Source organism: Mirounga angustirostris, unplaced genomic scaffold, assembly GCF_029215605.1.
Source record: "Mirounga angustirostris isolate CCGP_5_RB_7025 unplaced genomic scaffold, mMirAng1.0.hap1 SCAF_5, whole genome shotgun sequence".
In the NCBI taxonomy this organism is placed as follows: domain Eukaryota; kingdom Metazoa; phylum Chordata; class Mammalia; order Carnivora; family Phocidae; genus Mirounga; species Mirounga angustirostris.
In genome coordinates this window covers 7,666,689-7,680,767 of record NW_026991713.1, presented here as the reverse complement: position 1 = coordinate 7,680,767, position 14,079 = coordinate 7,666,689, and the positions used below count along the sequence as shown (strand labels likewise).

General features: G+C 44.5%; 1 protein-coding gene and 1 non-coding gene across 3 annotated transcripts in view; both read left to right on the top strand.

The window, feature by feature from the left end:
• The window catches only part of EP300 (E1A binding protein p300), an 84,613-nt gene extending 71,915 nt beyond the window's left edge, over positions 1 to 12,698 (top strand). For both annotated transcript variants that reach the window (XM_064590566.1, XM_045872462.3), the window contains 9 exons: positions 1,723 to 1,790; positions 2,848 to 2,998; positions 3,107 to 3,253; positions 3,871 to 3,984; positions 4,713 to 4,878; positions 5,644 to 5,808; positions 6,801 to 6,962; positions 8,877 to 9,158; positions 9,393 to 12,698. In XM_064590566.1, coding sequence (XP_064446636.1) covers positions 1,723 to 1,790; positions 2,848 to 2,998; positions 3,107 to 3,253; positions 3,871 to 3,984; positions 4,713 to 4,878; positions 5,644 to 5,808; positions 6,801 to 6,962; positions 8,877 to 9,158; positions 9,393 to 11,594 — 3,457 coding nt within the window. In that variant the 3' untranslated portion in view covers positions 11,595 to 12,698. The remainder of the gene's footprint in view (positions 1 to 1,722; positions 1,791 to 2,847; positions 2,999 to 3,106; positions 3,254 to 3,870; positions 3,985 to 4,712; positions 4,879 to 5,643; positions 5,809 to 6,800; positions 6,963 to 8,876; positions 9,159 to 9,392) is intronic.
• Positions 2,579 to 2,680, top strand: LOC123845104 (U6 spliceosomal RNA). The gene has a single exon (XR_006790948.1). It is a non-coding gene; the product is annotated as a U6 spliceosomal RNA (small nuclear RNA).
• Positions 12,699 to 14,079: the final 1,381 nt, after the last annotated feature.

Here is a 14,079-nt window from a genome sequence, read left to right as displayed (position 1 = left end):
CTCTCCCACTCCCCCTGCTTGTGTTCCCTCTCTTGCTGTCTCTCTCTCTCTCTCTCTGTCAAATAAGTAAAATCTTATAAAAATAAATAAATAAATAAAATTCTTTTATAATCATTACACATCAAAAGTAAATATTTTGGGGGGCGCCTGGGTGGCTCAGTCAGTTAAACATCTGCCTTCGGCTCAGGTCATGATCCTAGGGTCCTGGAATTGAGCCCCTCATCGGGCTCCCTGCTCAGCAGGAAGCCTGCTGCTTCCTCTCCCTCTCCCACTCCCCCTGCTTGAGTTCCCTCTCATGCTGTGTCTGTCAAATAAATATATAAAATCTTTAAAAATATATATATTTTTTGAAAGGTTTATCAGTAGAGATAAGAAATCTCTAGCACCTGGGAACTAGCAAGGAGTTGTTAGAAGGAATTAAATTTGCCAGATTTTGAGTGCTACTTATACTTGGCTACAGTAGGAAAATTAGAAGATACAGAGGGTGTCCATGGGGCAGCTCTGTTCTTACCTCTGAGAAAATGTCATGCTGTGAATGGTTTACTAAATGGTGAAATGGGTTAGGATTTGATGTTTTGAGGGGCTGGACAGTAAGTTACATGTCTACTGTCCAGTGAAAGAGTTTCATAGAAATGACTACAAACAGACTTCAGTAAGCAAGCTGTTCTTGGGCCCCGTGTTCTTTTTCTGAATATTCTCCACATATTTACATAAGTTGCACATCATCAAAGACTTTGACAACAGTAAGTGGATTTTTGTCCATTGTGACACTTGTCTACTACTGTGGGTTTCTTTTCACTCTCCAAGAATGGAGTTGATCCTAGTTCTGTTCCAAGGTTGGGGGTGTCTGTAAATGAAGTGATTCATTAAGATGGTATCTCAGGATGCCTGGCTGATCAGTTGGAAGAGCATGTGACTCTTGATCTCAGGGTCATGAGTTCGAGCCCCACGTTGTGGGTAGAGATTACTTAAATGAATAAATAAATACAAACTTAAAAAAGATAGGATCTCTGCACTGTCCTCTGCTCTTTACTTTGATTGTTGATACTGGTTTGGGGGTCACGGGAAAGAGGTAGCTAATTAACACATTTCTAGAAACTAACATGCAGGGAAAAATCACACTCATTTGATGTATATATGGTTGATCTTTAGATATGCCTTTTTAGTGCTCTCCTTAATTAAAGAGTTGGGTAAGAAGAACAGTTAAAAGACTTGCAGTGATTCTTGGAACTTGAAATCAGTCACTTGATACTTAATGTGGTCTCAAGTTTTTGTAAGAAATTCTACTTACACACATCCTTATGTAATTGGGACAAAGAGAATGTACCTTTTAAATCTATTGGTACTACTCAAAGCATACTGATTTATATTCCTACCAGTAGGAATATAGACTTTGGCCAAAAACTGAAATTCCTGTTTTAATCTCTAGTCCATCATCTTTTCACATGTCAACCAGTTTATATGCCCTTCACATTCCCTCATGGTTTTTTGACTGTTTTTCAGTTAGGCTTTTTTTCTTTTTTTTTTTTTTTCCTTTAATGATTTCCAGATGCTTTTTGTATATTGCTTATTTTAAGTCGTTATATATTTAGAAATATTTCTCCCAGGTTGTCTTTTGAATTTTAACTTGGTACATATATATGGTAGATTGTGTTACTAGAATATTGTTAACTTTAAATGTTTATGTAAGCTGTGTAAGCAAAGTCTTGGTTTACATTTTAGATTTGTCTGTGATGGCTGCTTAAAGAAATCTGCACGAACCAGGAAAGAAAATAAGTTTTCTGCTAAAAGTAAGTTTTATTCTTACAAGTAAATCCTGGCCATACTTCAGTGAAGCATAGTTAAAATAAACCCATCCAAGGGGCTAGGTGGCTGGTTCAGTCTGAAGAGCCTGTGACTCTTGATCTCTGGGTTGTGAGTTCAAGCCCCATGTTGGGTATAGAGATTACTTAAAGGATCAGGATTTGAAATGTGCAAGATATGTGGGGGTTTTTTTTCCCTATAATTCTTCATTTTGGGGGCCACATGTAGAAATACTATCCAGAATTGCCGTCCCATGTGTGATTATCTCAGTTTGGTCCATACCATTAGCAAGGCTTCTTTCAGACCTATCTCGCCTTGGGGGTTGGGGGGAATTGTAGTCAAAGATTGTACCATACAGTTGAGATTATCACATTATTTGGTATTTGGTTTAATTTTGTGGATGCCTTTGCAGTTTTTTATTGACCTACAGATTGCTTTTTTTCTCGTAAGGTTTCTCATAATACCCAACCATTGTCATTTTTTTAAATATTACTGTAGTTGAGGCAAAGTGCATGTGGATGTTCTATTTTTTAACTTCTGAAATTGGAAAATTTTCCAAATAAAAAGTTGGGTGGAGGGGTGCCTGGGTGGCTCAGTTGGTTAAGCAGCTGCCTTTGGCTCAGGTCATGATCCCAGGGTCCCAGGATCAAATCCTGCATAGGGCTTCCTGCTCAGTGGGGAGTCTGCATCTCCCTCTCCCCACCCCCCGCTTATGCGTTCTTTCTAATAAATAAAAAAAAAAGCTGGGTGGAAGACCCTTTAAATTGACTATCATGTCTGCTTCAACTGCACATAGACTGAAATTGGAATGATACGGAGATTTGCATAGCCCCTAGGCAAGGATGGCACACAAGTTCATGAAGTAGTCCATGTTTTTTTTTAAAAGATTGTTTTCAAGTATTGACCACATTGCTTTAACAAAATCAAGTTATCCTATTTGTACGGAAAAAGCAGAAATTATATTTGATACTGAAGTGTCAAACTTTTAACAATAATAAATCTGCGCCTTGGTTATTGCCGAACTTCTCACTTCTTTGTTTCTAGGGTTGCCATCCACCAGGCTTGGTACCTTTCTGGAGAATCGTGTGAATGACTTTCTTAGGCGACAGAATCACCCTGAGTCAGGAGAGGTCACTGTTCGGGTAGTTCATGCTTCTGACAAAACTGTGGAAGTGAAACCAGGCATGAAAGCAAGGTATCCAGTAATTTTCCTTTTTCTTCTCTTGTGCTTAATACAGCTACTGCTGATAATTCTGATCTGAATGAGATGTTGTCGTTTTTCTCTCCAATCTGAATTGTGTAGGTTTGTAGATAGTGGAGAGATGGCAGAATCCTTTCCATACCGAACCAAAGCCCTCTTTGCCTTTGAAGAGATAGACGGTGTTGACTTGTGCTTCTTTGGCATGCATGTTCAAGAGTATGGCTCTGACTGCCCTCCACCCAACCAGAGGTAGGACTTAACACAGCTATCTTCCAATTTGAGTGGGAGTTTGAAGTTTAATAGGCAAAAAGCATCATGGGCAAGAAACTATTTGATGTGCTTGGTTTGGAAATGGAAATGCAAATTCTCACTGCTCAATACTGCTATTCTGCAGTCATAGAAATAAGGGAGGGGATATGAACAGCAGCCTGAAATTGGAAGTGGGAAGCAGACTATTTTTCAGAAAATGGGCTTAAATCTAGATTGTGTAAGTGCCCTGCCTGAGAAGTATGTGAAAGAATGTCACACAAATAAAGTTAGGATATGGTTTAGAATTTGTTTCCAAAATTAGTATAAAGGCCAGAATAAGAATGCTGCCAGAATACATTTGGATCCATAAATACTAATACACTATGCTTCAGGCACTACAGGGTACTGAGACTATAATAGAGACTATAATAAGAGCCATAGGCTCACGAAACTCCCCTAAAGGGTGCACAGTCTTGTGATTTATCCAACTGTGATTGTGTGATGTGCACTGTAAATGAGGTGAAAAAAGCACAGAAGAGAGAGATTGTGTTTTTAGCCACATCAGCAAGAACTCCTTATGTGACTTGACTTAGTTTCTTTCTCCCTATTTGATACAGGAGAGTTTACATATCATACCTTGACAGTGTTCATTTCTTCCGTCCTAAATGCTTGAGGACTGCAGTCTATCATGAAATTCTAATTGGATATTTAGAATACGTCAAGAAACTAGGGTAAGCATATTGATAAATGTTATCTTTAAAAACAATTAGCTTAAACTAATTCGGTTTTAAACTAATTACCACCGTGGTATTGTGGTGAGACATAGGTTAAAACATGGAGATAGGTGACTTTTTTTGCTTCCTTTTCTCAAGTGTTGCCAATTGGGCAGAAATGGATATTTTGACCCTAGGCATATTCCTTCCAGATTAGTTTTATTTTGTTTAGTTGAGCTGTTAGGTACAGTTTGATTGGAAGGTGGTTACTCATTTAGGGCCAGAACCTGAAACTGCAGGTGATCTTTTGATACCTGGATTTCAGAACCAAAAACAAACTAAGGTCTGGAGATAAACAAATGAGTCTGATTCCTTACCTCAAGGTAAACATGTGCTTGAGAATATTCACCACCTCACCTTGCACATTCTTCCCCTTAACATTTTGCATTCTGTTCAGCTCTCTTGTTGGAATGGATCCACATCCATGTTCCTTTGCATTGTAGCTTTTGTTTGGTCTTCAAATGCAAATGTGGGATTTGGGGATCCCGGGTTAGCCTCTCACAAGAACTTCACCATGTGGACCCACTCTAAGTGCTGTGGGTTAGGCCTGGTTCTGGCCTGATGCTGGATTGTACACGCAGTATCGTCTTCGGAAAAAACCACTGGTTTCTGTACTGACTCCACCTTGTAGCATTCTTTCCGGAATGGACGATAAACTTTTCAATATTCCCTCTCTGTGTTGTTAGATATACAACAGGGCATATTTGGGCTTGTCCCCCAAGTGAGGGAGACGACTATATCTTCCATTGCCATCCTCCTGACCAGAAGATACCCAAGCCCAAGCGACTGCAGGAGTGGTACAAAAAGATGCTTGACAAGGCCGTGTCTGAGCGAATCGTCCATGACTACAAGGTCAGGAGGAGTGGGGGGCAAGGACTGATCCTGTTTCTCTGTAGTCTGCCATTTGACTATCTTAACAAAAATCTTCTGTTTGTTATTCCTTTTTCAAAGCAAGAAAAACTCAGTTTTAAAAGTCTTAGATCAACAAATCTCTGTTTTAAAGATGTGATGAAAAACGTATTCTTAATAGCCATTCATGATTAGAGGGCGTCTCATGATAAGAACTTGAACAGATAAGTTTCTTATCTGTTTTTACTCCTGGGGAGAAAAGCAAGAACTGGATGTTTTCCCAGCAGAGCAGCCTGTAGCCATGCAGTTTCCCGTATTTGTGGTTTGGGTTGTTTTGAACATATTTCTCCATCAGGGGATGGGTGATGGGTACAAGGCAGGCATTCCTCACATTGCACTGCATTGTGTTAGCAGCAGTAGGAGAGGCCGCGGCATGATTGATGGGGCCTCTGCCTGTGCGATGGGTCCTAGCAGGAAGATGTCCCACTCGGCTTTGTAAAGGCAGGTAACCTCCCTGTTCTCATAGGCAGAGGAAAGACAGAACCGGAACTACTGACTTCAGACCTTGGGTTTTCACTGTTTAGGACTAAATGTCTCCCTGGGCTGGGCCATCAATAAAATCTCTGCTGCCTTTCTTTCAGAAGACGTTTTAATCCTTTGTGTTTCTTGTGTCCACGAGCTGTGACTGCCTTTGAATGATAAATGCTTTAAAAAAAAAAATTGAGAAAAGAAAAACAAATACCTATTTGTTCCCGGGTGTTTTCACAGGATATTTTTAAACAAGCTACTGAAGATCGATTAACAAGTGCAAAGGAGTTGCCTTACTTTGAGGGTGATTTCTGGCCCAATGTTCTGGAAGAGAGCATTAAGGAACTGGAACAGGAGGAAGAAGAGCGAAAGCGAGAAGAAAACACCAGCAACGAGAGCACAGATGTAAGGGCTTTGTGTTTTCCTTTCCAGCTTCTGCCTTGATTCTCTCATGTAATCCACGAGCGGGCTTCAGCTTTTGACTTGGTCTTAAAGCTCTCAGGTGTGAAAGAGCTCTTCAAATTGGTCAAGAAATAATTGGCTTAGATAAGTCACTAATGTTCTGTTTTAGTGGTTTTTGACCTTTTTAGCATCAGGCCCCTTTTTTAACTGCGACGGTGGATTTCTGGCAGTGGAAAACAGAAGGAAGGAAACCCTGAAAACTGATAGAAAATTAGCTGTGTAGAGCAGGGGGCTGGCCAAAGTGTTTTTCCATAAAGATCCAGATTGAATATTTGGGACCTTTTTTTTTTTTTTAAACACTACTTTATAAATGTACAGAACATTCTGAGCCATATGAAAACAGACCTGGCCCAGAGTTTGCCAGTCCTCCATACAGAATCTGGCTTAGCAGGGGGATCATCTGAGGAGCTTTTCCCCATAGCATAGCTACCATGGTCTCTGTTGAGTCTGACCTAACTAAAGTCACTTTTAAGTAGTAGCCTGTAAAGTCCTCCCAGCCTTGTAGTTTGAATCCATTGACTGACTTCTCAAGTTGTTGTTTTTTACGGTAGCCCCATAAAATTCTAGAATGTTCAGTATCCCACCCTTCCACTCCATATGCCCTGTCCCCAAATCTGGAATAGGATGGATTGATCTGAGTGGTGTCCAAACTGGGGCTCTTCTAGTCAAAAAGCTAAGGCTGCCATTGTCTTATTGAAGAGTTTTAGTATAGGGATTCTTCACTGGAAGAAAATTAGTGCAAAAACCTTAGTAAACTTACATTAGTCTACTGTAAGTAACAGGTAAAAAAAAATGGGGTCTGTGAAAAGAGTTGGTAGAGGCAGAAGATTAGAATCTCCAGTTTCAAAGAAAAGAAGAGCCCTTTTACCATTAGTATTATTCAAATCACTTAACAAAAATGTTAACATTTTTTTGTCCCCTTTGCTAACCTGCAGGTGACAAAGGGAGATAGCAAAAATGCTAAAAAGAAAAATAATAAGAAAACCAGCAAAAACAAGAGCAGCCTGAGTAGGGGCAACAAGAAGAAGCCAGGCATGCCCAATGTATCCAATGACCTCTCGCAGAAACTGTATGCCACGATGGAGAAACACAAAGAGGTAAGATGTAGCCACTCGTGGGGAAAAAAGCAGAGAAGGAGGTCTGAAACACTGCCCACCATGGTTGGCATTTAAGATGTGAGCACCTGACCATTTGAAATTTAGAAGGAAGAAATCATTTGAGGGTAAGAAGAAAGAAAAGAGGATAGCTAGAGTGGGAGGTAAGAACCGGAAGTGATAAGGTTTCTTTGATTTGTAGCTGTTATAAATCTCAGTGGTGTTGTATTGTGTCTCATGCATTAAAAGCATTAGCGTAGTTTTTCCAACCCTGTTTGTAATCCTCAGGGTTTCTGAGTTCTGGTGAGTGCCTCATTTTGATATTATCAACAATTAATTATTATTAGCTATTTCGAGCAGTGTTTAGTGTCACGAGATTCTGGCATAACAAAATAGTTGGGAAAGGTCCCTAGAGTATATTATAATAGGCTTGACTTAAATTGTGGATCTAGTCTTTTGATTTTGTTTAGTCTGAAGATGTAAGTAGTGGATACCTGTTGGGAATTAGAATCTAAGGTTGTCAGTTTAGCTTAAACTTGAGTATTGTCTTAGCTAGAGGGTAACATACAGCGGAAATACTCATTAAAATTGTTACTAGAGGGTTGGCCATAGTAAAGATTTCCAAGGGAGTCACCAGATGGTTTTATTTATTTACCTCTATTTTAAATGAGTTGTTAGAGGCATTCCCCGCTTGTTAGATTCAGTGCTTTCCTGTGCATCACGTTTTCAAAATGCTCTTCCATGCTTTATGAGTGCTTTCTTTGAGCCACAGTCTTAAACCCAATATTATAAGGTCAAACACCCATCACAGTCCTCCCTTGATGCTTTTAACTTTTGGCATCTGTTCAGGAGGTGTCTCTACTCAGTGTGCTCTCTTGTCCTGTTCTTTTTCTAGAGATGTCTTAATCTTGTTTTATTCAAATATTGCTGCCCAAGTATATTACAAGTGTTACTGCCAATTGGCACAGATTTTCAGTCTCTGAGAAACTGGTAGAATGTAGTGGGCAGTACAGCAGTTACTTACAGGTTCCTCATCTCTTGAAGGTACCTTTGCATTTTTCATCTTTAGAGTTACATACTAATTAACGTAAAATAGACATGCAATACCAGCTTCCTGTTGTAGCCTTTACACTAATGGTCGTGGGAATTAGGGGTGGTTGTGTCATTTCAGACTTTAATGAATAAGACTTTTCTTGTTTCTGCAGCAAGGGCTAAGAAGGTTTTGCTTTTTTTAACTTTCCCACCCCCACAAACTTTCCCATCCCCCAAATTTCAGACTTACAGAAAGTTGCATAGTGGACCCCCTGCCGTACCCCTCGCTTAGATTCACCAGTTGTTAACCTTTTCTACACCTTCTTTATCTGTAGTTCAGCAAGCACCTTCTAAGAAAAAGAGACCTCCTCTCCTTAACCACACTGTGGCTTCGCACTCAGGAAATTTCCCCCAGTGCCACTGTCTAATGTCTGGTCCTTATGCTCCAGTCAAGGATTATGTGTCAGGTTGAGTTGCCATTTCTCAGTTCCTGGCTTTCTTTTCATTCATAATACGGGCATTTTATTGAAAGAGAAGGCCCAAAGTCGTTTTGTAGAATGTCCCTCAATTTGGATTTGTCTGACTTGTTCCCTGGTGATTAGATTCGGAGTCAACCGTGGATTGGGTCTTAGAGTAGACCACTTTGAGGTGAAATGTCCACTGTATGTATGCTGTATCATCCCCAGACCCTTTTTATTTAGAAGGAATTATTAAACAAGAATAAGATGTCAATTTTAGGCCCGTTGTAGTCCTCCTCAGAGAAGAGACCCGAGGTCTGTGAGCAGCCTCTCGAGCATCCAGCTTGACTCACTTGTTTGCTGCTGTCGATCCAGTGCCATGCGGTGCTCTTATTCCAGAGTCAGACTGAGATGGTCTCTTTCGTAGGTCTTCTTTGTGATCCGTCTCATCGCTGGCCCTGCCGCCAACTCCCTGCCTCCCATCGTCGATCCTGACCCCCTCATCCCCTGCGATCTGATGGATGGGCGGGACGCCTTCCTAACCCTCGCAAGGGACAAGCACCTGGAGTTCTCTTCACTTCGAAGAGCCCAGTGGTCCACCATGTGCATGCTGGTGGAGCTGCACACCCAGAGCCAGGACCGCTTCGTCTACACCTGCAACGAGTGCAAGCACCATGTGGAGACACGCTGGCACTGCACTGTCTGCGAGGTAGGCCCCAGGGGCTGGGGGCGGGGGTGTCCGGGGTTCCCGAGAGGCAGCAGGAACAGCGGTGACTCGGGCCTGTGCTCGGTGTCCGTGGGGAGGCGGCGTGCAGAGTGGGAGGGGCCTGGCCTTACCAATTTAGTGGTGGAGCTGCAGGATCTTGCTCTAAGAGGGGGCTTCGGGGCTGTAGCAGAATACGTATTAAGTCTGGGAGAGTTGACTGCACCTGTCTTCCCCCAGGATTATGATTTGTGCATCACCTGCTACAACACTAAAAACCACGACCACAAGATGGAGAAACTAGGCCTCGGCTTAGATGACGAGAGCAACAGCCAGCAGGCTGCGGCCACCCAGAGCCCGGGAGACTCGCGGCGCCTGAGCATCCAGCGCTGCATCCAGTCCCTGGTGCACGCCTGCCAGTGCCGCAACGCCAACTGCTCGCTGCCGTCCTGCCAGAAGATGAAGCGGGTGGTGCAGCACACCAAGGGCTGCAAGCGCAAGACCAACGGCGGCTGCCCCATCTGTAAGCAGCTCATCGCCCTCTGCTGCTACCACGCCAAGCACTGCCAGGAGAACAAGTGCCCGGTGCCCTTCTGCCTCAACATCAAGCAGAAGCTCCGGCAGCAGCAGCTGCAGCACCGGCTCCAGCAGGCCCAGATGCTCCGCAGGAGGATGGCCAGCATGCAGCGGACCGGTGTGGTGGGGCAGCAGCAGGGCCTGCCCTCCCCGACTCCTGCCACCCCCACCACGCCGACGGGCCAGCAGCCAGCCACGCCGCAGACGCCCCAGCCCCCGCCTGCCGCTCAGCCTCAGCCCACCCCTCCCAACAGCATGCCGCCCTACTTGCCCAGGACTCAGGCTGCTGGCCCTGTCTCCCAGGGCAAGGCGGCGGGCCAGGTGACGCCTCCCACCCCCCCTCAGACTGCTCAGCCACCCCTGCCGGGGCCCCCGCCTGCCGCGGTGGAAATGGCCATGCAGATTCAGAGGGCAGCTGAGACGCAGCGCCAGATGGCCCACGTGCAAATTTTTCAAAGGCCGATCCAGCACCAGATGCCCCAGATGACTCCGATGGCCCCCATGAGTATGAACCCACCCCCTATGGCCAGAGGTCCCAGTGGGCACTTGGAGCCAGGGATGGGGCCCACAGGGATGCAGCAACAGCCACAGTGGGTCCAAGGAGGATTGCCTCAGCCCCAGCAGCTACAGCCTGGGATGCAGAGGCCAGCCATGATGTCAGTGGCCCAGCATGGTCAGCCCTTGAATATAGCTCCGCAGCCAGGACTGGGCCAGGTAGGCGTGAGCCCTCTCAAACCAGGCACTGTGTCTCAACAAGCCTTACAAAACCTTTTGCGGACTCTCAGGTCTCCCAGCTCCCCCCTACAGCAGCAACAGGTGCTTAGTATCCTTCACGCCAACCCCCAGCTGTTGGCTGCGTTCATCAAGCAGCGGGCTGCCAAGTATGCCAGCTCGAATCCGCAGCCCCTCCCTGGGCAGCCCGGCATGCCCCAGGGCCAGCCGGGGCTGCAGCCGCCTGCCATGCCAGGCCAGCAGGGGGTCCACTCTAACGCAGCCATGCCGAACATGAACCCCATGCCAGCGGGCGTCCAGAGGGCCGGCCTGCCCCCCCAGCCGCCGCCGCAGCAGCTCCAGCCGCCCATGGGAGGGATGAGCCCCCAAGCCCAGCAGATGAACATGAACCACAACGCCATGCCTTCGCAGTTCCGAGACATCTTGAGGCGGCAGCAGATGATGCAGCAGCAGCAGCAGGGAGCGGGGCCCGGAATCGGGCCCGGGATGGCCAACCATAACCAGTTCCAGCAGCCCCAGGGAGTTGGCTACCCGCCGCCGCCGCCCCAGCCGCAGCCGCAGCCGCGCATGCAGCATCACATGCAGCAGATGCAGCAAGGGAGCCTGGGGCAGATGGGCCAGCTCCCCCAGGCCTTGGGAGCAGAGGCAGGAGCCAGCCTGCAGGCGTATCAGCAACGACTCCTCCAGCAACAGATGGGGTCCCCTGCTCAGCCCAACCCCATGAGCCCCCAGCAGCATATGCTCCCGAGCCAGGCTCAGTCCCCACACCTCCAAGGCCAGCAGATCCCTTCTTCTCTCTCCAATCAAGTGCGTTCTCCCCAGCCCGTCCCTTCTCCGCGGCCGCAGTCCCAGCCCCCCCACTCCAGCCCTTCCCCAAGGATGCAGCCTCAGCCTTCTCCACACCACGTTTCCCCACAGACCAGTTCTCCACACCCTGGACTGGTAGCTGCCCAGGCCAACCCCATGGAACAAGGGCATTTTGCCAGCCCGGACCAGAGTTCAATGCTGTCTCAGCTCGCTAGCAATCCAGGCATGGCAAACCTCCATGGTGCAAGCGCCACGGACCTGGGACTCAGCACCGATAACTCAGACTTGAATTCAAACCTCTCACAGAGTACACTAGACATACACTAGAGACACCTTGTAGTATTTTGGGAGCAAAAAAATTATTTTCTCTTAACAAGACTTTTTGTACTGAAAACAATTTTTTTGAATCTTTCTTAGCCTAAAAGACAATTTTCCGTGGAACACACAAGAACTGTGCAGTAGCTGTTTGTGGTTTAAAGCAAACACGCCAGATGAACCTGAGGGATGATAGAATACAAAGAATATATTTTTGTTATGGCTGGTTACCACCGGCCTTTTTTCCCCTTGTGTGTGTGGTTCAAGTGTGCACTGGGAGGAGGCTGAGGTCTGTGAAGCCACCCACGTGCTCCTGCCTTGCACCTCCAATAGGTTTTATTATTTTTTTTAAATTAATGAAAATATGTAATATTAATAGTTATTATTTACTGGTGCAGATGGTTGACATTTTTCCCTATTTTCCTCACTTTATGGAAGAGTTAGAACATTTCTAAAACCAGAGGACAAAAGGGGTTAATGTTACTTTAAAATTACATTCTATATATATATAAATATATATAAATATATATTAAAATACCAATTTTTTTTCTCTGGGTGCAAAGATGTTCATTCTTTTAAAAATGTAAAAAAAAAAAAAAAAAAATCCCCTTTCCTCCCCTCAAGTCAACTTTTGTGCTCCAGAAAATTTTCTATTCCGTAAGTCTGAGCGTAAAAACTTCAAGTATTAAAATAATTTGTACATGTAGAGAGAAAAACGACTTTTTCAAAATATACAGGGGCAGCTGCCAAATTGATGTATTATATATTGTGGTTCTGTTTCTTGAAAGAATTTTTTTCGTTATTTTTACATCTAACAAAGGAAAAAATTAAAAAGAGGGTAAGAAACGATTCCAGTGGGATGATTTTAACATACAAAATGTCCCTGGGGTTTCTTCTTTGCTTGCTTTCTTCCTCCTTACCCTGCCCCCACCCCATACACACACACACACACACACACACTTTCTGTAAAACTTGAAAATAGAAAGCAAAAACCCTCAACTGTTGTAAATCATGCAATTAAAGTTGATTACTTATAAATATGAACTTTGGATCACTGTATAGACTGTTAAATTTGATTTCTTATTACCTATTGTTAAATAAACTGTGTGAGACAGACATCTGACCTTGTTTTACTTCTTTGCTATCACATCTTTGTCTTAGAATGCGTCAGTTTGAGTAAGTGCCTGATACATGGGATTCAGAGGAAAAAGCAAAAGCACTAGCTTGCAGTCTTCCTAAACTATCACGTAAAGTGAATTCACAAATAGATTTAGATAAATTTATCCAAATCTCAGGGAAAAACCCAAGGACCAGCTAAGTGTCAATTTCACTAATTTGACTTGATACAAATGAGCTGTTAACTGGTTTATATAGGACGATCTTCTAACATGGTTCCCTATGGATGACCTCCTGGTCTTCTAATCACCCCTCATTTTACAGGGGTGAGAATGAGCACCTCAGAGGGATCATGTATCTGTCTAAATCAGAAGTAACTTCTTGAAAAAGCAGCACTTGGTGCTACGGCAACAATATGTTCCTATCCTGTTACACTTTGGTTTTGCTACCTGCCAACCAAGAAGTCAATGGGGGTATGAGGTTGTAAGAAAGGAAAATGTGTGGGAATAAAACCTGGAAGCCTAAGGGATTACAACAATGAGTCCGGTATTGTGCTAGGTAGCTAAAGAATGAAGAGGTTACTGGTCTCCAATTGAATATCCGTTGGCTATAAACTGAAAAATCAGGCTGCTGCTAATGGCTTTGGCATCATTGGGCAAGCCTTGTCTTTGTCCTAGAGCTTCACACTATGATAAGTCTACTAAGGACTAAAGATCTTCGAGTAGCTTAATTCAAACAACTATTTGTTCTTTCTACTATTTTACATTGTCTCAAAAATAGCCAGTATCTTAATGTAAGGTTTACTTGCACACTAAGCATTAATCAGAGACCATCCCAGAAAATGTGTCAAGTGCCTACCAGCCTCTGGTCCGTGATCCAGCAGATCCACCTGGAGCACCTACATCATATGCCAGGCCAGATGGCACACAAGGACAGGATGCAACCCTGCAAGAAGATGGAGGGATGCTTAAGTGAGATAAAACAGAAAGGGTTGATGGTGTAAGCAGGGGAACAGATGGAGTCGGGGAAACCTGCTGATGGGAATTGGGCAAGTTTCTGGAAAGGACAGTATTTAAAATGGATCTTGGAGGGGCGCCTGGCTGGCTCAGTCATGTGACTATCACAGGGTTGTATATTCGAGTCCTGTGTGTGGCACACAATTTACTTAGATAAAATAGATCTTGGAGGGAAGATGAATGGGAAAAGGTGGAAAGGAGTGAGGAGGAACCCCACCAGGAAAGGAGAATCGGGTCCTGTTGGGAAAACAGCTTCAGGTCCACTTGGCTGACACCAGATTACAGAAGAGGGTGAATGCCTGTTAGAGAAAGACTCCCATTTTCTCCCTAGTACTACGGACCCAGGATCAATCTGAGCCCGCAAC